We start from the raw sequence: 22,792 nt of genomic DNA on the forward strand, positions 1-22,792 counted from the left end.
TTCTTTTTATTTTCTTTTCTTAGGATGTAAGTTAGTGCAGCTTCATAAAATATGATGAAGAGAGATCTAGGAGCCCTGTGTCTTTTTTTGTTGGACAATCTTCACTTTGGCAGTTGTGCCCATAGTGTTGGCAAAGATGCAAGTGTAGCATTTGGTGGAGAAAATTAATATGGGTGGGTATGTAAGGAGTTATTAGATAAATGTGTAATATTTTGACCTTATGATCTTCATCTCCCAAATCTGCTTCACAAGGATGATGAACCAAGTACTGCACTGAGTAGGCAGTGTAGCTGTGGCACTCTTATTTACTGAGTCTGAATGAGAGAGGAAAAAATGGTTCACTCTGTTGCAGTAAATCCTGTTGTCTAGGCTAGGAGCTAGGTTTCAGTGCAGGCTTGCTAAGGTTTGCAGCTGCAAAATGATGAAGTAACAAATTTAAGACAAGATCAGGATTGTAGGGGTTGGTTATTTCCCCAAATACTGTGTCTCATAAGTGTTCCTGTCATTATTGTACAAAATTTTTGTGCAATTATTGTACAGAATCACAGAGATGCAATTTTGTCAGCCATGCAATCACGTTGCTTGGAAAATCAATGACAATTTCTTCTAGTGATTCAGTACCTCACTTGATGTCATTACTGCTTTGTACCTTCTGGAACTCCAAAATTTTCACAAACAAATGCAATACTGTCATCCACTATTATTTGCTATGGTCTGACTCCACCTATATTATGATAGATGCTTTGAAACTTTTTTTTTTTTTTAATTGGTTTTATTTCTTTAGTTGGTTTTACTGTTTGTATTCTTATACTTGCAATTATTCTTTGCATGCAATTCAGCTCTTGTTGGTTCCCAGCTCATCTCATTGTGGTACAACTGGAGTCCATTCTTCATGAAGAAATCTCTCCCTCTCTGTGTCTTTTTTTCAACAATAATTAGAGGTTGTTCTAGGGTGTGTAATATGATGCACTGGTGAGTGAATGCTATAAACTCCTTTCTGTACTGCATCCTCTGAGTATGGGAGTTAAAATGAGGTGTTTGGCAAGTTGAAGTTGCATCAGAATTGGCATTTGGTAATGGAGATGGTTCATCAGTTTCTTTTCCAGGAGGTGGTTCCCCCGGCCAGAAACTGCCATTATCTGAATTCTAAGAAGGAGAGTTCCCATTTTTCTGGGTTCATAGGATGATTTGGAGTGGATGGGACTTGCTGAGACTTACTAGCTTTCTCAAACTCTACCACTGAGTGCTGCTTTGTGCTACAAAAAGGATGGTTTCTCAGTTTATGATATAGATTAACCAGAAATTATGTTTTATTTAGCTTTAGAAAGGCTCTGTCTATGTGCTACCTCTTTTTTTCTTCTTCCAAAACCTCTTGGTGTATCTTGTGAGTCCATTCTGAAGAAACCGTGCAGGGCTGACCGCATTTAAGCCTCAGCCGGCTGGCTCCTCTTTCCCACAAGAGGGAGCTCTAAGGTCACTTTAGCACTCGTTCTGTCTCGTCTGAGAAGGGCTTTGCAATCCCATGTTGGCCAGCAGAGGGTATGTGCTGGACAGTTTATCTCCAGTTTAGCACCCTCACCACAGGATTCTTAGTCTCAAATCACAGATGTGTCTGACACTAAATTAATGACATTTTGTATCCTAGTAAACTAATATTCTGTTGAGTGCATAAAGTATCAGCAAAAATTCAGAAATCCCTTCAAATCCAAAGGACTTTCTCATACTGTTGTATGTTCAACAGTATTACACACTAAAGTTAAGTCTCCATACAGAAATTCCTCCTCAGACTCATTGTAATTCTTACTCCTTTCTGGAAGGGCAATAATGTCAGAAAAGTGAACCCAAAAAAATCACAATAAACCCTAGACTTAAAAAAAAAAAATCAGAATTGTGATGCTTCTGTAGAAGTAATGTATGAATTCAGAATATATCCCTATGATGTATTATGCCTGTGTTATATACCCATGCCAGTACAGTCTGAAGCTTTATATTACTATTACTATTGGAAGATTTATGGAGGCACTTACACATACATATTTTATTATGATTTAGACTGAAATCTGTTTTCCATATAGGTCAGCCAATGCCTGTTTGTGCTGAAAGCTGAGGAAACAAGTGCAGGAAAAGAGGTTAAAGCCAGGAAACAAACCAAAAGGGATGAACTATGCAAAACTGAATACATGATTAGCCATTTGTGATATGTCTGAAAATCCCTGAAAATATTTTGTTTGGCATATAAAAAAGCATGAAGAGAAAATGTCTTTAATGGATAATGAAACATTTCAAAGGTAAGAGACCTACTTCTGTGGACTTGTATTTTTGAATTCCTGCAACATTTTATTAGTTCTTCTTGGGGCTATATCGCATGCTCTTTTACTTCACAGACAAAACCCATTTTTTTTTGTGGGACACGAGGTGCACAGGTCTCACTTTTTTCTGTCATTCAAACAGGCAAGATGGAACACATGTATTTGTTACCACTTTTTTTCAGAGGTTGAATTAGTACATGGTACATGGAAAGGATACAGGGCTTAAGCAAGATTATGTACTGTGATTTTGGAAGGAGTAATGCTCAGCAGACAGCCTTTTGTTTAAATCATTTGCCACCCTTCACCCAGAGCTGAGGCAGGGGACTGAGTTGTTTGGGCTAGGATGATAAAAATGACAAAAGTGGACAAAGCAGCCTTTATTGTTAATATCAGAGTGATTTTGGAGTGCCACTTGCCCATCTCAGAAACACAGCTTGTCACTTACTGGCAAGGAAGGAAGGTCTGAGTGAATGAAAAGCCTGCTGCTGAACAGCCCTGGCGTTAGTGGGGGGAAACGTGACCTTTGGAGGTGAGCTGCATCAGTGCCTGGGGGGAGAGGCATGAACACGGCGGAGCACAGAGGCTTCCTCCTGTCTGTACATAACATATGAGGGCGTGGATATGAGCACAAGAACAGATACTACCCTCTGCGCCCAGGAACGCGTGTGTGCTATGTTCTTACCCAGATTTGTAGGTACAGTCATATCTGTTCGCGGCGATGCAGGCCTGCGGCTGCAAGCGTGAGCAGCCCTGAACGTCCACAAGTTCGCAAACCTCCGCTTTTGTCCGCCGTGGGGCAGGCCCGGCCTCCCCTCCACAACCCCGCGGATCCCGGGGGCGCGGCCCCCCGCCGCCGGCCGGGGCTGCCCCTTTAAGAGGCCCCAGCTCGGTGTCAATCGCCGCGCCCGGCTCCTTCCCTCTCCTCCCCTTCCGCAGCGCTGCGATTCGGGGCGCCGCCGCCAGAGCCGGGCCGCGCCATGGGCAGCCGCGGGCAGCCGCTGCCGCCCCGCCAACCGCCGCCGCCGCGCCCAGGGGGCTCCCGCGGGGCCGCGGGGCGCTGGGGCACCGAGGGGTAGCGGTGGAGCTCGCCGCGGGACGCGCCGCCGCCGCCTCGCTGGTCTGCGCGGAGGCTCCGGAGAGCGTGTGCGCCCCGAGGACAGCACAATAGCCGGGAGGAGGAGACAGGGAAAGGGGCAGGGGGAAAGGAGGAGAGAGAAAGAGAAAGCACAACACGGGGGCTGGCGAGGGGAGGACGGAGCGGAGGACTCCCGAGCGTGGCGGCACGGAGGACCGTGCCCAGGACGGCAGCGGCAGGAGGTGGGTGGGTGGGAGGGGGGCGATATTTACCTTCCTTCCCCCGCCTCTAGCTTGCTCCTTTGTCCACCCACTTTGAAGTGATCTGGGATCGCCGGGGTGGGAGCATTGTTGTTCGCTAGCAAAAGAGCAGTCATGCTGGGGAGAGAGTAGCGAGTGGACGAGGAGGCTGGGGCCGGCAAAAGCTAAAGGAGAAAGGGGAGGAGAGACTGCTCCGAGGATTGCCGTTTGCCTTAGTTTACCTGCATGGACCGTGAAAGAGACGCATTGAGTTGACCCTGCCGGAGCCGTTTGCCTTCTACATGTGAGATCCGGTTGGCTTATTCTCTCCACCTATCTCTCTCCAGCCTCCTCTTATTCTCCACTTACTCCTGTATGCAAAATGGTGGACCCTGTGGGGTTTGTGGAGGCTTGGAAAGCACAATTTGCAGACTCTGAGCCTCCTAAAATGGAGCTGAAATCTGTGGGAGATATTGAACAGGAGCTGGAGATGTGCAAAGCATCTATTCGGAGACTGGAGTTGGAGGTCAACAAGGAGAGGTTCCGCATGATATACCTGCAGACTCTTCTGGCAAAGGAGAAAAAAAGCTATGATAGACAGAGATGGGGCTTTAAACGTGTTTCTCAGTTGCCTGAAGGGGGTGCAGAGCAGCAGATCCAAGACCTGCATCATCATCAGTCTGCTGACCAAGATGAATATGAAAAAAGTAAATCACACCACGGGGAGGAAAAGTTCAAACCCAGGATACCCTCTCTGCGGAAGCTGTCTACCCAGAGTGATGGGTCAGACCTGTCGCCTTTGGACAGTCCCCATCATGGAGAAGGAGAGCAGGACAGGTGTAAGTACTATGGTGAAGAGAAGCTGAAGAGAGTTGCAGAAGATCTGGAGAATCGGTGCGATACAGATGGCTCTCCTTCGAAACACAGATCGGCTTCTGCTCGCAGGCTGGTGGGATCTGCTGAGAAAGAGGGGTCATTTGAACCTATTTCTAAGGAGAGAGGGAACAGCACCAGTGTGGCAGCCCTAAGGTCCAATTTTGAGAGGATTAAAAAGGTTAATTCACACTCTTCTGGAGATAACAAGGACGTTGTGGAAAAGCCCTTTTATGTCAACATGGAGTATCATCATGAGAAGGGTCTAGTAAAGGTCAATGATAAAGATGTTTCTGATAAAATAAGCTCCCTTGGTAGCCAAGCAATGCAAATGGAACGCAAGAAGTCTTTGCACTCCCTCCCTTCTAACATGGTACCCAGCTTCAGTGAGTTCCAGAGGCCTGCTTACAGGGGAAGGTCCTCAGAGAGCAGCTTTGGCTATGATGGAGAATATGAGGATGCTGAACTGAACCCCAGGTTTCTCAAAGATAACCTGATTAATGCCAATGGCAGCAACCGCTCACCTTGGCAGCCCATGGACTTTCAGCCCTATCAGAGTATCTATGTTGGTGGAATGATGGGGGAAGGAGAAGGGAAAGGACCTGTTCTGCGAAATCAGGGCACAACTGACCAGGAAAAACACCTCACTTGGCCCAGAAGGTCTTACTCTCCCAGGAGTTTTGAAGATATTGGAGGAGGTTATACTCCTGATTGTAGCTCTAATGAGAACCTTACCTCCAGTGAGGAAGACTTCTCCTCAGGACAGTCCAGCCACGTCTCCCCCAGCCCCACCACTTACCGCATGTATCGGGACAAGAGCCGTTCTCCTTCCCAGAACTCTCAGCAGTCCTTTGACAGCAGCAGTCCACCAACCCCCCAGTCTCAAAAACGGCACAGGCAGCAGCAGGTCATCGTGTCTGAAGCTACTATTGTGGGTGTACGAAAAACAGGACAGATCTGGCCAAGTGATGGAGATTTGCCTTCTGGGAGATGTCACCAGGACAGCTGCTTCCATGGGGATACAGGTGTGTACCTGCTTTTTGTTTAGTCTCTTTAATGTATGGAGCAGGAAATAGCATCGTGGAAATGAACAGGAGGTTTTCTATTTGACCCCAGGTGAACTGCTCCAGGGGGTCCAACTGTTTAATATGAGAAGGCTGTGGCTATTTTGTAGTTGTCCTGATTCAGGAAGGTCCTGCAGAAGCATGCATCAGACTGCATTTTAGGAATACAGATTAGATTCCCAGAAGGGTTGATTCAGGCTTCTCTTGAGAGCATAAATGGAGTCCCATGTTAATCAGTTCTTAAATTTTCAATGTGAACTCTGAGGTAAAAATGGGACAGAACTGTTCAGTATTCCCCACCAGATCATTCCTTCCCTTGTATTATTGCACTGAGGAGTGTTTAAACTCTACCTCAGAGGTGGTAGTGTGCCAGCCTACTACAGCTTGAGGGGTTTGCTGGAGCTTTACCAATAATGATGCTGATCCCACAATATTTTTTTTCCTGTTTGTATCAATTGGAGAGCTAGTTTCTTGTTCTGTCTTGTGCTGTCCTTCAATTAAAGCTGATTGGAGGTGATGATTGTGCAACCCTGTTCTTGAAGCTTTCTGCCATCTATCTCTTAAGTGAAGGAAGACCTTGGAATATTGGAACCCCCTGGGAGAGAGCTGTTAATTTAATTTCAGCAGCCAGATTTTTTGTTTGGGGGTGAATGGGTAACATTTGAGTCTGTTCTTAATGTAAACCATTCAGGCATGCAGGTGCATCTGGAATTGCTGTGGATTTATGGTTGGTGAAAGAAGCAAATAGTGATCTATGTTGATTCAGTTAGATTTATTGAATGTAAATGGACATCTGACTGTTTAGCAAGTACATAGTGTAAATAATATCTTGTGTTATGGCCAGTATGCCTTAAATAACCTCTTATGCCTTAAATTAAAAGCAATCAAATCCAGGAATGAGAAAAACACCAGTATGATTGTTTTGATAGACTTCTGTAATTCTAAATTTGTGAGTTAACTTCTGAGTTTTGTCTCTTTGAATCTGCCATTTTAATAAGAGGTTAAAATGTTTTTGTCAATGTGACTGAATTTCTGAAGTAATAGGTGATTGCAAGGCCTACTACAGATGATGTAATTTTCTCAGGTTGGGTGAGTTTGGTGTATTAGTCCTCAGATGAGTAACTTTGCTGGAAGATGATGCCTGGTTTTACTTGCCCTGCTGATTGTTTTTTGCCAGCAATACTCTTGGGAGCAACAGTGGAGAGAGGACTCTTTCCTGCCCCCTCCACTCCCTCGACCCTGTCATCCTTACATCCCCTCTTGTTATTGGAAGGCTCTATGGTTGCAATGGAAGTTTACTGTACATGAAATCTCAGCACCCTGTCCTCACAGTGACTTCTTCCTTATCAGATTGTGTATGCATACTTGTTTTCCATCTGGGACTACTGCATTCTTGTTTGGTTTTATGCATATGTTTGTATCTTATGGGGAGTACTTGCAGTGCAGGGGAGAGGCTGGATCCTGTGCTGGTTTAAACTGAGCTTCAGCCATCTGTCTCTGCTCTTGTTTACTGATGCTCTTTAGATGACTGGGAAGCCTCCTGGCAGTTCCAGTTTTTGCAGGAGGAAACAAAGGGGCAAAAATAACAAAGGTTGGTAAAGGTTGAGGATAAAATCAACTTTCAGAAAGGCAATAGATAATTTTTACTTTAAATAATTAAGCTGGAACGGAAAGACTGAAGAAAATTGGCTGCTTAAAATATGAATGGTTACAATTCCTGGTTGTGCTGGAAAGCTTTGTGTCTTGTTGGTAAGGATGACCACACAATTGCAGGCAAGGACAGAATGTAACTGATCCACCTTCTGCTTTCCTCAGCATAGGGGGTAGCGTGGCAAGCTTAGCAGGAACCTTCACCAGATGGCAAATCATCACTGTCTTGCACATTAGCTGGTGGCAACTTTTTACTTAACCAAAAAGGCTTATGCCTTCGGGAGGACTATATTTCTGATTAATTCCTGCTGAACATCATTATATATGAAATTTTCTTTCTTTCCTGGATAAGAAGAATTTTGATCTGAAACCAATTGGCAGAAACTCTTTTTCATAAAACAAACAAAAGCCATGAGAGATCACTGTGTGATCTGGCTGGCTCCCGTTTTCGACTAACACGCTCTGGTGCAGAGTGTTCTCCATCACCATGTGATGTGAAAGCAGTTCACAGATCCAGACAGCTTTTCCTGCACCTGTGCTTCATTCACTGGTTCTGCCAGGCTTCCCTGAAGTTTTGCTTGAACAGGGAGTGCAAGTTTGAATCGCAGCAGGTTCTGGCCAGCCCTCATGTTAATTAGCATCAAGTGGGGTTTGTTCAGTACTATTTGGCTTCTTTGTGTGTTTAGATTTTTGTGTGCCTGCTGGCTTTGCTTTTCGTCACTCTGACCATAATAATGCTGAATGTGGTGTGGACAGGTGCAATCTGAGCCTTCTGTCTGGATCTGCCATCCCAGTGCATTTGAGCTTGGACAGCAGACACGTGCTGTTTTGTCCATGTTCTTTTCTGAGTTCAGTGAAGTGTCAATTTCCTACTATTGTATTACAAAAAAGAACTAGAAGGAGGACACCTAACTCTCAAGTGAGTGGGATCTACGCCAAAATTTGAATCCAAGTACCTGGAGATGGGTTATAAAAACCTTAAATCAGAGGTAGTAGGATTTCAGTTTTTTCCAAGAAGCAGAAGGAGAGCTTCAGGGCTGAGGTTTGGTAGTACCTGTAGTTTCTATTAAATGTACTCAGTGGAGCTCGGGCAAAGATCTTTATGTTATGATTACTTATGTATCACTTATTTCCTTTAGTGTCAATAGAGGAAAAAAACCCATATCTTAACTCTGCATTAAGTCTGAATATTTTTACCATGATTGTGAAGGAAGAACAAAATTTTTTAGAATTCTGTATACTGCTACACATCAGTAGCAGAAAAAGACACAAGAGAAGCCACCCAACATGCATTTCTGCTTTATAAGCAGGAGAATTGAGTAGTGCAGTTATGCAGTGAGAAGGCCTCAGAGTAGCCTCAGCTTAGTCAGTTTTTTAGCTAGTAGCAGTCTGTGAATTGATGAGCACATTAGCATTGCTGCTTGGCTTTCTAGCTTGCTTCACAAAATCAGTGGATGCTCTCTCATAGCTTTGGGTGAAACTGTTTAATCAATTTGCATAACAACATGGAAACCCTATCTGGAACTGTCATGGGTAATATTTACCTGCAAAGCTGCTTCCTTTAATGTATCCATTAGTGACTTTTGTTCACTTGAGAGGACTTGATGGTGCTCTCCATAGTTCTGCTAGGCTCTCTATAAAGCTACCAGCAGCCATAGTACTTAACATAAGGTCATTTTGGGGAAATGTGTAATTTAATCCCATTGGGAGTAAAGTTTTACTTATTTTAGCTTCTACTAAGTGTGGGAGTGCTGGGTGTCCCTTTCTGAAGAACATGGAGCATTCTCTATATTTTTAGTGAGTTTGGTGTAGGCAGGGGGAAAAGTACTGGAATTTATCTGTGCATGTGAGCTGCAAGACTCAAAATTCCTGTAATCTTAGCCAAGCAGAATGCCATTTTAAAGCACATACATTGAGCTGTAGATTTTTCAGTTTTCATATGCTTTAAATGCCTGACCAGATAGGCAAGAATCTGAATTTTCTGCTTTTAATGTAATCCAACTACTTAATTTTAAAGCCCTAAGAAGCATGTAATATGTTGTCATAGAAGAATGTTGTTCTCTACCAGTTTCTGCAAGGGTCTGTCACTGGTTTATTTGCATGCTCTGATATTTGGGACGAGTTTCTTAATTCTGCACTTCTTCTACTCACTATTGTATTCCTGTGCATTTTACAAGATACATTCTGGAAGGTGCTTTGCAATGTTTTTGAGGTGCAGAGGCAACTTGTGAGGGAACACGCAAGTGCTTTTGCTGTGGTTTAGAAACACAGAGGCAGACTTCAGTCCACTTTGTAGTGATTCATTCTCCTGAGGATCTGAAACGTGAGAAATTTCATAATGCACAGCTTGCTTCTTAATTTTAAGGGCTTCTGGCCACAAATCCTGTCAGTCTGTGACTTGCATTGTGTCAAAAATGAGGTTTAAATTTTCTCTGACACTTGTTTAGTTGATTTTGCTATTACTTTTTAAACATGTTATAATCCTTTGCTGTGATCATCAGTGGATTTCCTAGGAGCACTTAGGACAAGATGCTGTTTATAAGCCAACCCTGCCCCCAACCCACCCTTGCTTTCCAGCGATTTAGTGGCTTTTGAGATTATCAAGCTGCTTGTGCTACCACTCCCCTTTTCTTAGTCTGGAGGATTGAAGAGCTCCTCTTTCTCTGCCAGATTTCTCTTTCTCTCCAGCAGAGTTTAGTGGAGCCTATGGAGCCAGACTTGTGGCTGGGTGGGTGAAGTAAAATACCAGCACATACTTAAAGTTTGGGAGTATTGTGGGAACTCAAAGCTAGAAGATGCTCTTATGGTGCTGGTTGACTGTGTAAAGTACTGAAAAAATCACTGATAGCCAAAGCAGTTGAACTCACAGATGTGTATGAACTGTGGTTCCATTCTGCTTGAACAAAATTTTGATCCTGCCTTGAGAACTGGCAGGGAGAGCTGGGAGAAACAATCCATGGGCTTATTGCCTGCCTCAGTGCAATACCCCCTCCAAGATGGAGGCTTCTTTCTAGGTAGGTGAAAGAAAGAGAAAGAAGGAGTAGAAAAACTGATGTCTTGGTCATTTTTGCACTAGCTTCCTTTTCTGCTGGACTAAAACAGCTTGAAGGACCAAAGGTGAGAAAGGGAGCAAAGAGCTGAGAGTAGAGATGAGCATGGTAGGATCAGTTAGGATTTGGAACTAATAAAGGGTCTGGGCTGGTGTAGTGAAGCTAATTGCTGTGTGAAGGAATAGGCAAACACGGGAAGAGGATGACTTTTGTCTTTAGATTGGTGTTTAAATTCATGGTTTATGAATCGATGTACTTGTGTGTCTAGGTGATGGACTTTAAAGCAGTGAAACATATAGTGGAATGTGGTATGTTGGTCTCCTCTGTTTTGGCAAATTACACAAGTGTGTGGGTTTGGCCATGATGATTTTCACCATTTAGTATAAGTCATACACATGACCCTCTGTGTAGACTTCCAGAGCTGCAAAACTGAAACGTTTTATTTTTGATTCTTGCAGTTATGCTCTCTGAAACTAACACTGAGAGAAGGAAAGACTTTAATAATTTGTGGAATTAATTGCTCTACCACTTTTCCTAAGTATGTCCATTCATCTAGTATATCTGGTTTGGCTATTTGGGTAAAATACTAAGTAGGGGGTTCAATTACTCCTTCATTAACAACTTTTCATTGCCAGCAGAAAGTTCCACTGAGCAAAGGTAGTAAAAAGAGTTGGGTGGAATGGCAAGTAGGCATCCTGCAGAAAAGACTTAGGAAGGGAGTGAAACAGTTTAATTAGAAAAGTTGCTAAACCTTCAAGTGTGGGATAGAAGATGCTGAATGCTGGGCAACAGAATATATATAGCTAATGATACACTTAAAAGTGTTGTGGGAGGGTCATTTGTAATCATAGTTTGGCTGTGCAGGATATTCTAACAAATGAGCCAGGAAAGGAAGCAAAAGCCTGGGAAGGCTTGGGCTCCAGTAATAGCCTGGAAACAGGTCTCTATCTTCCAGCTCTAGCATGTTTAGCAGCTCAGTCTCTACTGCCCTCCCTCTCTCCCCAGCCTCCTAGGGATAATCACCGTGCAGAGGAGAGGGGGACCTTTATTTCAGCTTCAAAGAATTTTAGAGGTCAGTCCATAAAGGTTAATGAGGTGAGATTTGGCAAGCTGTTTGAGGAGAATTGCTCCATTTCAATTACCACAGGGAAAAGTATTGCTGCTCATGAAAATCAGGCTGTTGATTTGAGGCACAGCTTATCTGGAGCTTGCTTTCCCCTGGAGAAACCAAGACTTGCACGGTTTTTCCTTTTGTTTGGGGAGGGTTTTTGTTTCTTGTTGGTTTTTTTTTTTTTTTTTTTTATATTGTCTCCACCTTGGTTTGTTCTGCCCGGTCAGATAAGGACCCAGTCCTGTTCTATCCCTGGTGAAGTATCATTGACTTGAGTAATTTCTTGCTGGCACCTGTAGGGAAAGAAATGGTTTTCTCATTCAGGTTGAATGGCAACTTTGCTGTGCAGAGAGAGACTGCAAGTGACAAGGGAAATGCTATCATGGATTAGTTTGGGTGAACTACATGTGAGTGAGGTACTTCCAAAACAATAATTTGAGTGTCTTGCATTACAAAGGAGCTTTTTGGCACTGATAACAACGTGGATTGCTTTCCTGATTGTATCTTTAAATTACATGAGATGTGAAAGCAACCATAAACTAGGTAAATCCTTTAATGGATTTTTACAAATCCAGTTTTACAAATTAATAACATCTCCAAACTTGTTTTGTATTGTACTTAATGCATTTTAAGTAGTAAAATTGTCCTGCTGAAGACCAGTGTGGTGTTTTTCTGTCGCGAAATCTGGTTGTGGTTTGCAAATTTCTGCTAATAAAATAACAAAAGCATGTTTCCCTTCTGTTTTCTTCCCAGCTGCCAAAATGGTGTATCTCAGACTCTTAACCAGGTTACAGATGATGTAGTAATCAGATTATTGCAAATGTAATTGGAATCTCTGTTTCAGAGAAAGCTCTACCCACATGTGGCAGCTGGAGCCAAGTTAGTAGCTCATGGCTACACAAATACATGAGGAGTGTGTGTATTAGAATCCACAATGATTGCCCTGTGGGGTGAGTGAATTAGTAAAGTTCAGTCTGTTGGTTTATGCTACTGAATTGTACCTGTTGGTATTGCAGGCCCTTTGCCTGCAATGATCTTCTGTTATTTTGTTCTTTGCAGTCATTTTACCAGACCTTGTTGGTTATTTTTTTCTTTGTTTTGTTTGTTTTTTATATTTTGTGGAGGGAAGAATTCTTTTCTAGGGAGAGAACTCCACCACAACTTCCTTCGTATAAAAATAACACACAAAAAAAATCCCCATCCTCTCTCGGATCTTCTTTGCAGGTTGTGTGTTTCTCTGAAGTATTCAAAAGCCTCCAATTACTTGCAGATTGGCCTGTGACAACAGCATAGTAACAACTGTAGCTTGTTGCTGTGGGTCACAGAGTATTATCTGAAATCCAAGAAGCCAGCTTTTCCAGTGGTTACTTAATAGTGAGCAACTCGTGTGTTTGTGACCTGTCCTTGATGTGTGGAGAGGGGCCCTGTGCTGCCTTGGCTCACAATGTCTGTTTACTTCTTCTTAAGGACTTGAGGATAGTCAACACTGAAATGCAGCTACTCCTCTGATGGGATATGTTCCAGCTATTATGTTATCAGAAATTAAATACTCCTCTGGCTGCAAAGTCAGGTAAGGAGTGCCCATTTTGAACTCGTGATATGGCTGAGGCTGGAGCAGGCTCTAGTTAGGGTCCTTAAAAAAACCCACAACAAACAAACAAACAAAACCACACAAACCAAAACTAAAGCACACAAAAAGCCACAAAAAAACCCAACAGCAAACACTCAGTTACCTACAGTCCCATTTGTTCTTGTAAAATGGGACAGCAGCTTTCTAGAATAATCAGCACTGAAGAAAAATACCTTATTCCCTGGAGCGTTAGGCTTCAAATGTGTCTGAGCTGCTAAAAAGTAAACGTGATTGGTCTGTTGTCACTGGGGAGGTGTAACATACAAAGAACTGTATCTGCTGCAGCTTACAATTACATAGCACGGTGTGATTTTGCCCAGGAAGATAGTAATGGCTTGTCAGCCTGGCTGGGTTTCCTGAAAGAGATAAGATTATGGTGCTTATTATGAGGCAAAGCACAGAAAAGCATGTTTCTGTGACTGCTAGCATTCAGCTGCCTCATAGCAATCTTCATTTTTGCTTCCTGCTAACCTTTGTTCTTAAAATTTTTTTTGTAATGCTCATCTCTGACATTACCAAATGAAGTTTCAGAAAATGGGACGATGAGAAGTTAATCACTGTTGGAAGAATTCTGTGTATTCCCCTTGTCCTTGCCCTTCACCTGTTCGGCCCCCTTTGTTTGAATCCCTGTAGGTTGAATGTTTGAGTGTGGGAGTTCCCTTCCTTTCCTTTGGTGCCTTTTGCTTTACATTCTCCTGAGGTGGTCGTTGGGCCTCTTGGTCTGATAGGGATGAAAACACTGTCATCACTCAAGAAAAACACACTAATGCTGAGGCAGGGTTTTGCCCTTGTCTTTGACAAAATTGTGATATTTGGATGAATATATTTGTCTTTGCTAATTGTACTAATTGCTTACTTGAATTTGTGGATTAGCCAGCAGAGAACATCCTGTTGTAAATTCCTATTGCAGTTCTCCAGTCTTAAGCCATTCCATTGTGGAGGATGCTAAGCCCAGTGCTTAGCTGGGATCAAAGGTGCCTTTACAGGTGATGTGCAGCTCTTCACTGCAGCCACTGATGTGTTCCTTGCTTTGCTTTTCTTGTTTGTTTTTAATAAAAAGCTGACGAGTGAAATCTGAATTGTAAAGAGGAAAAAAATCTGACAAGCTGTAGTCTTGATGAAAATGCATTCTTTGGCCTTGGGAAGTAGAACACTTTTCTAGTCTAGCATTGATCATCCGTAGCTCCTGATGTGGGGTATGTGGATATCAGGAAGTGAATGCTTTAGTCAAGTCCAGAGTATTATAGCTGAGGTGCTCTTGGCTCTTGGCTTCCCAACTTGCTGGAACAAGAATCTCTCAGCTCATATGAGCATGATCCTCAAAGGCCCTCAAGAGCTGTTTCTAACTATGAGACAAAACTACTGCATGTAACACAAGCAATATCCTGAGGCTAGCAACCACCTGAATAATTGTTTGGTTGAACCTTTTTTTCAGCACTTTCTGCTAGCTTCTTTCCTAAGGAACTTACCCTCAGGAGTGAAGTGTGCTCTGAATTACCTAACTTGTTTGGGTGCTCTGTGATCTGCTGTTGCCTTCTTTCCTGGGAGACCTGTGACTGCAGTGAGACAAAAAAGCAGCTGTTGCTAACAGAGCTGCATGATGAGAATCCATCTGATCAGAAGGAAGGGTCAGAGGGTCTGGTGTGGGCGAAAGGGGATTATGTATTTAGTCCTCAAGTATCTTTAGAAGAGTCAGTGTGTGCACTTCAACATGGAGCCTGGGAACCACTTACACTTAGGGAACTGTTCCTTTCTTTTCCAGCACAAGAGCCTTTGGCAGATGTGACTGATGGTCCCCAAGCTCTTTCCTGACGATAGGGATTAAGACAATTCCATTTTTCCTTTGGTATCTCAGGTGGAGTATTGAGCTACAGGCCTGGCTGTCTTCTTGAATTGATCTGTACTGAATGACAGTAATAAGAGGTTGATTGCAATTTTGAGATTGTTTAGATGGTCTGATGCTCTTGTCGTTCACATGAGGGCTGGGTTCTGCTTCATGTGTGTGCAGGAGCTCTCATATCTTATGAATTTAGATCAGGACGTATTGAAAAAAATTATTTCCCACTTTCCTGTGTTCCTAAGTGATGTTTGAATGCATTACACAGAGAATGCAGAGATATCACTGTAGCCATTTAGTCTTAGAGGAGCTCTTCCTCAATTTGATTTGCTGATTATTTTGAAGGTCCTCCTAAACACAGCTGAGCCGTTACACAACCCATAAATTGTCCCTTTGCAGTTGTTGAGAAACCACACTGCTTTGTGTAGAAATATACACATAGGATTTATATATCATTTTAACCCTTTCCAATCCAAACTGTAATATGTTAGTAAATTGATGGTCAAAGTAAATCAGTATTTGGAGCTACTAGAGTATTGGTTACCATGAAACCATATCAGGAACTTTAAGTTGATGCTGATTCCTCTGTACTGCAGTATGAGGGAAGAGAAAATAAGCTTGTCCAGTAGTAGCACTTGTCCATCTTGCCAGGGTTGGGAGTGGGCCTGGAACAGGGCTTTAGTCATCTCTAAGTTGGTGTGATTGAGAGTTGTCTGTGAGCTGTACTGGGAATGTGGTTCAGAAACAGAATTCTGTTTTAAAGTTTCTCTTGGCTTTTGGAGAACTGTTAGCTCTCCAGATGCATCTGCCATGCCTCCTGGATGGGTGCTATGGAAATGCTAACAGAGTTTGGAAAGCATTTTTACTTTATTTAATAATTCTTTTGGTGCCATAAAGCCTCTGCTGTCTTAAGAGGAAAAAAAGGCAAGAGAAGGTGATAACATGAAAACATCAGATAGGCTTTTTTCAGTTTGTTCAGTTGTCTGAGGTCAGACCAAAATGGATTTTGGCTTGGTTAGAGGTCTGGGGGTTTTCTTTGGTAGATAATGGGAAGAAAATACGTCCTGTGCTTTTTAGGGTGTCAGATAACAGAAGAAGGTTCCTGCCTTTCAGCTGGGTGATGGTCTGCAAAAAACTTAAGTTTTTTTACAGCATGGTGTGATCTTAGCTGTGTGAATATGACTGACCTGTCATGTTTGTGTTCAGCAAACACGCCCTAGCCCTGACCTTGGCTACCCCAAATTTATTCAGGCTTGAGCACTGACCTATACATAATTTGTTGTGGTCTCACCGTCTGGCGAAACTAAAATACATACTAACCTGATCTAAGCTCTGCTTGGTTTTGTGCTCAATATGTAAACACAGTAAAATTTATACTGCTGATAAAGGGTTACACATCTTTACACAGTTATTGCCTGTCTGCCATTTCAGTTGTTGCATGAAATCTCAGTATCTCCATTTAAAGCAAGGAAGGAGACTTGATTATCTGTTATGTTGTAAATGTGTTCTGAATCTATGTATGCACAATACAAATCTGAAAAGGCAGAATTTTTGAATTTAAATCTTTTATTCTGTATCCAAGTGTTTCAAACTGGTTTTAATGTGTGTCCAAATAGGCATGATGCAAAGATAGAAGCACCCTTATCAAGTCCCACCTGAACTTTGTAACAAGTTTTTTCATATAATTAGATCAACAGCTGGCTAAGGAAATACTCTGATGCTAAAACTGTTTTTTACATTAATGGGGACTTGCCATGTAGGGCTGATGCACATTGCAAATGGGCTTTTAAAATAATATTTGTTTGTTCGTTGCTTTGTGGTTGTGTTTTTTATTTTGTAAGGAAAACAAAATAATTTCCAATTTTTTTCCCAAACACAAGTATACAATGAAAAGTGAAATTAAAAAAAAAAAACCAACAACATTATAGCAGGCTTTTATATAGTGATTTGTATTAATAAATTTCCAAGTGTTTTAATGAAAAATGCAGCTCACTCTTTTGAGATGCTGAAACTCAGGCTTCTAGCTGAATCTTAGTGAGCCCTGGTGTCCTGGAATCCAGTGTGTTTCTCCTGGACCACATTTCTTTTAGCTGGAAAATGGATTAACTCCCTCTGTATGTATGTGTTTAGAAGCAAGTTTATTTCCATAAATAACTTTTAAAGGAAAATGCTGTAAAAAAGAAAAAAGCCCAAACATGATGAAAAAAAAATAGGTACTCTTGCTGAGGCTTGCCTTTTCACTGCTTTCTACAGTTCACAAACTTTCTTCCACAACTTCTTTAGTTTTCCTTAATTCTGTGTTCCTATTAACTCATTCAGTTTCCCCTCAAAATACTAGGTTCTAAATCTGCCTCTAGCAGTTCTGCTTATCTGTTGATTGCCTTTTTTACAACTTTTAGTTTTCAATTTTTGTCTTGTTTAAAATTTTAAGCCAGGGCTGCCTTGTCTTACAACGTGTGTTTGTATGTGTCTTCCAGTATTTTCATATTATGCCCCTTGAGGCTAAGTCTTGATTTAAATTGTCTTTGGTGATAATGCTTCATGCTGTGGCATGCTGCCCTGTCAGTTGTGCCAACAGCTGTTCATTTGTAGGTTCATGCTGAGAACTGGATCAGGGAATTTATCTGTGGGTTTTTTTCTAAGCCAACACCAAATAAAAATCGCAAAAATCCCCAAGCCTAAACATGCAACCCCTTGAACCATGGCTCCCATCCACCCTGCCCACAAATGTTTGTGTTGAAGCATCAACTGTTTGACTGGGGATGGAGAGGAGAGAATAAAAGGCTGTGCTTAAACCCCTCATCTGCTGTTAATTCAAATAACAATGAGAACATTATTGCTGAGAAGCCGTGTTTAAATTCAGTAATTTAACTTCTGATCAGCCATCTGCTTTGGGATTTCAGGATGAGGTTTGGGGTAAATCTTGAGCAGAGCACCTCTTCTCTAGTCAGATGCTTTGTTTCTGCTATTGCTGGGTATGGGGGGAGCAGAGAAGAAAAAGCAGCCCGAAGGCCTGCTGATGGTTGAAGTACTTTGTTTAGTAGAATAAATGTAAGTAGTGTGCTAGGACTGGAAATGGGGGAGAAGATAGAAAAGATACAGCCAGTGTTTCTGAGGCAGCCCAGGACATTTTGGTTGCCTGTATAAGTACTTAATGTTTTATTTATTATATCAGCAAATACACCCACTGTTTATGGCCAGGAGAAAATGGCAAAGATAATACAATTATTTCTTTTGACTAGGAATAAAAAAGGTCTCTAGCTTCTGCTGAAAGATTGTTTAGGTGATAAATCCTCTGGAAGGAGGACTCTGTAGATGCCAGGTCAGCACAGCTTGTAGAGGAGAGTGACTTGTGTTTGGTTTCTAAGAGAATATGCATGAGTGTTCATGGGCTAAGTTGTCATATTAGTTTTACAGTGTAATTACAGTAATGAGACATCTGCAGTGTTACATCTTACAACTATGTAGTATGTGAATATTTTCCCCTCATGAGTGTTTTTTGGGGGGGCTTTAGAAGTTATTTCTAGGCCTACTTACAGTTGTTTGCTTAGAAATATTAAATGTCATTATCCTGGCTTAATAGTGCAACTGAGACTTGTGTCAGCATAACTTGCTTAAAAAGCTTAGATAGAACAAGGAGGGGGCAGGAGTCATCAGGAGAAAATACAGGTGGTTTACAGCATTGAAACATCTTTGCAGTTTCTCTTACTTTTTATTTAGGGTGCCTACTTTACTACTGGATAAGACTTCTATTTTCACCTGTAAGTGGTGGCTCTGCACAGGTTTGTGAGATTTTCTGACTTTACCCTGTTGAAATTCTTCTGCCTGTACAGCAGCCAGGTGCTAGATTTCTGTATTCCAGCTTCCTTTGCTCTTTCTGTTCCTGTTCAGTCCACAAACATGGAAAAAATGCCCCACCCTGCTGACTCATTGTGCCCAGAGCACTCCCTGTATTCCTGAAACAGGATTAATATCTGAGGCAGCTGAACAGCTCAGCAGAGATGGGTCTGGTTCTCTTCTGTCAAATCTCTTTTTAGAATAGCAAGTTTCTTCTCTTGGGCTCATAAATCTTGTCTACCTGTTCAACCAGGCCTCAGCCCTGAGGTGTTTTCCTTATCTTGTATTCATTTAAAGGGCTTTTGCAACAAATACAACTGTTGTGGGGAAATCAGCTAGTATGTAGAATAATCCTTTTAACAGGTTTATTCTGAAACTCTGTTGGGTATTTAAGTGGATTGAACTGCATCATTTAATATGTCCTTGAAGATAGTTCCAAATGAAACCTGGTGCTGTCAAATTCTGTCATATCTCTGTATGCATACCAAGTGCTCCTGGGAGATGTCAGGCACTGCTGTAGGCAGTAGGGAGGGATTGCTATTTATAGGGGAAAACGAGGAGTTGCAGACCCCTCACACTGTTTACCATCATGCTGTCTACAACTTGGTCTCTCAGGTTAGTCTCTCAAATCTGGTTGCTCTGCAAGGGCTTGGAAGAAGTGATTTCCCTGTTAGAAGGGCAAACTCCTGTTCTCATCTTCACACAGTATGCAGTTGTCTAGTTGCTCACCCCAGAGGCAGCTGTGTTACTATATTGTATCCCTTTAGCTTGTTTTGCTTTGGGATCAAAGGACTGAGAGAAGGCAAATGTCAATTAATAATTCTTGGTTTCAAAAATACACAAAGTGACACACTTTTTGTCTTCCATTAAAGTAAACAGCAGTCAGCTTCTTCCCGTCAGCATGCTGTGCAGCCCTGTTGTAATGTCTCAGGTTTTTGAGTTCTTGCAAACAAGTGCATCCTGCAAAGGGCTGTGTTTGGCAGTGAAATAGTCAGCAAAATGCCTGGAAAAGAACATTACAACCTTGAGTACAGCCCTTTGGAATGTAGCAGGTTCCTGATAAGGCAGAAATTGGGTGGGTGAATGTTACTCAGAGAAGCAGGCCTGTGGAAAGAAAGTCTTTAAGATATTGGGAGTCCTGTCTTTAAATAAATGGAGTTTAAGTAAATTGAAATATACTTGAAATTGTATTAAAGTCTTTGTGAAATTTGTGAGTAGGGTCAGTTATTTACTTTTAAAATGATAGCTTGTCATTATAACATTACAAAGTGCTGGTTTGGAGGTTGGCTTTAAAAAAATAGTATAAGATCCTATGTCTGTCTCTAGGGAATGGGGAGGAGAAAACAATGTAAGGTTTTCTGCACAGAAGGGGAAGGCTCAATGCTATTAAAACTGTATTTTTTTTTCCAAATCTTCTCTTGCACTGTTGTAATGATTTGGTCTTTTTTGGTGTTTCAGCAGCATGGATAAGTTCAACTAGCAATATCCTGTTAATCCAGGGAAACTAAGGTTTTGGTAATTAAAAAAAAGCATCTAAGATCATCTAGAGATGATAGGTCTGGGATCTTGATCCTGAACTTCTGTTCTTAGTTCTAGAACTTAATCTCCAAGATGGTCTCTACTACATGCATCTCATCTGTGAAGTGAATGGCAACATGGATGCTAAATAAGCTTTATCCTGGCTCATCTCTGCCTGTGGTGGTTAAACAAGTATGGTTGAAGCTTTGTTGTTTTCACCAGTTCTGCTAGAGCCTGGCAGTGGATAGGCCCTAAAGGGAAAAGCTAGTTAAATCCACATAACCACTTTGTCTTTCCATTATTGCTGCCTTTTTGTTGGCTTGTTCCACAGTAACTTCAATGATAAAGAACCATACCAACTAACCAGCTATTTAATTACTAATGCATGTAAATGGACCGAAGCTATGAAGTAATTTGTATCTCATTGCCAGACTCCTTACTGTGAAGTTCTCTCTGGCTTTCTCTCCAAATGTATCTACAGCACCTAATACAGTGGAATCCAGGGCTGACTTTGTTCACTTACTACAGTGCAAGCAACACTTCTTTTGCCCGGAACTGTTGTCAATTAAATGAAACTGAAGTACTGAAATTATGTGGCAGGAAACTATTTCAGGAAAGTCCAGTCTGTTCTCCCCTTGAGTTTGCTTAAGAAATCAACCCATCCTGTAGCTGGCAAAAATAACAGAGAGAGGAATTTAAAAAAAATCCAGTTTTCCTCTGCTGCAGGATTAGCTTCTAGACTAACCGGCTTTTCTTATTTACCTTTCTCCAAAGGTGGGTCTGTTTGTTGGGTTGTCTGGGGGAGGTGGGCTGATATTTAGTTTGGGGTTATTTTGTGGGTTTTTTTGTGTTGTTTTATTTTTGTTTCTTGTGTGTTGTTTGTTTTTTAACTGCTTGGAAAGGTGCATTTACAGTAAAGGTAATTTGTGTTTCAGATTGACTTACTAACCAGTAAATTCGTGCCAGCACAGTGCTCCCCCTAAATCTTAAAGCCTCCCAGGTAGGTCTCATTCTCTTGCAAGATCAGTGAGAGAATCTCGGGTACTTAGCAAAGGAATGCAACTGTATTTCGACTGTGGCAAACTAGTGAAGCCCAGAAACTTGCAGTATCTTCCTTGCAGCAGCTTTGCCCAGGTCTTCACTACCTAGTAGTCAGTTTATACTCTTCCTGCCTGATTCTTTTTTTCTGCTATTATTATTTCCAAAGCTCCTTTACTAGGCACTCTTCTTGTTCTGCCTCTTAAGGACAACTAAAATCTTAAGCTGTTAATGCTCTGAATCAGCAGCTCCCTAAACCAGTCTTTGTGGTGAGTCTGTTTACGCGACTATCAAGAAATAAGGTTGTTCTGTTCAAAGGAAAAAGAAATACCCATCCCTCAGGGAATGTATCATCTGAGTGGAACAGTGCCTACACAGAGCCTCCTGACTTTCTTGTGAAGAACCCTGCAGCATTAAGCCTTCTTGTGGATGCACCACCTGTTACATCATAGGCTTTTAATCATCAGGCTGTGCTCTGATGCACAGGCATCACTGGGATAGACTTCTACCATAGCACAGATTGTTTGAAGTAGACTCCAGTTTTGAGCTAGTGTCAGTTGGATCCTACCCTTCAAGACTTGGTTTCTGCATTGGGGAATTGCTCTCGTGGGTTATCTTCCATTTTACCCAGCTGTGCAATCTGAGCTGTGAGATACTGAGCCATAGCATGAAAAGGTGTGATTTTAGTTGAGTGTTTTTTCCTTACCCACTGAGAAGTTCGTTTTTTCAGTCTCATAGGACTGAGGTTACTTGTGCTCTGAGCCTGGGAGCAGAGATGTGTCTTCCTCAGAAGAGGCTGTGGTCACCTCTGATGCTAACTGCCCTCTGTGTTAACTGAGAAGGGAGAAAAACACCACAGTGCCCTTTACCATTCCAGTCTTTCCTGGTCTCCTGTCTGTACATGCCATGCATGGTTAAGTTGCACAGGTGATTAGTTTCCTCTTTGGTGTTGATCTCTCTATCCTGAGCCTAATTTAACCCTAATTGCTTTCTGATACCTGGAAAAATCCTTTCTGTGTATGACTTGCTGCTGCATGAACCCACGCTTGCTCATTAGAATAGCTTAGCTGTATAATTGAGCCATACCCTCTGCTGTCTTCATAAACCAAATTCATTTTCCTTCTGAGACACTCAGTCACTGTCTCGACATTTTGTTCTTTAGTCTCCTTTGCCTCCATCCTCCAGCCATTATCTGCTGCTACTGCAATGCATTGTCACCTTTGGGGCAGCCCTGCAATGTGACTGGGAGGGAGGAGGGTGGGAAGGTTGCAGCTGTAGCCTTGGGGAAGGTTCATCAGCTGAACAGGACCCTGTGTACTGTAAGAGAGGGCTAATGGACTTGGTGGGGCTGCCTCTAGCTCCACTTTTGCTAAAATGGTTATTGTTTGTCCTTCATAGATAGCACGTGCATTTGAGAGTCTCAGGTGGCTGACAATAATTGGGCTTTAGTAAAGAAGACTGTATGAATGGAGAGTGAATCCCTTGAGTTATCTGAAAAGGTGTTAAATCAGTAAAGTTCCCCTTTATTTACTCAAACCCAGTTGTTCTGTTACCCTTAGCC

The 22,792-nt window shown here is 42.1% G+C and overlaps 1 protein-coding gene across 3 annotated transcripts in view; it reads left to right on the top strand.

The window, feature by feature from the left end:
* The first annotated feature begins 1,266 nt into the window (after nt 1-1,266).
* The window catches only part of BCR (BCR activator of RhoGEF and GTPase), a 100,207-nt gene continuing 78,681 nt past the window's right edge, over nt 1,267-22,792 (top strand). For 2 of the 3 annotated variants that reach the window (XM_071763229.1, XM_071763230.1), the window contains exon 1: nt 4,006-5,521. In XM_071763229.1, coding sequence (XP_071619330.1) covers nt 4,006-5,521 — 1,516 coding nt within the window. Of the gene's footprint in view, nt 2,289-4,005; nt 5,522-22,792 lie in introns of those variants that run through there. The other variant, XM_071763231.1, reaches the window with a different exon arrangement.

The sequence above is a fragment of the Heliangelus exortis genome, chromosome 19, assembly GCF_036169615.1.
Source record: "Heliangelus exortis chromosome 19, bHelExo1.hap1, whole genome shotgun sequence".
Classification (NCBI taxonomy): domain Eukaryota; kingdom Metazoa; phylum Chordata; class Aves; order Apodiformes; family Trochilidae; genus Heliangelus; species Heliangelus exortis.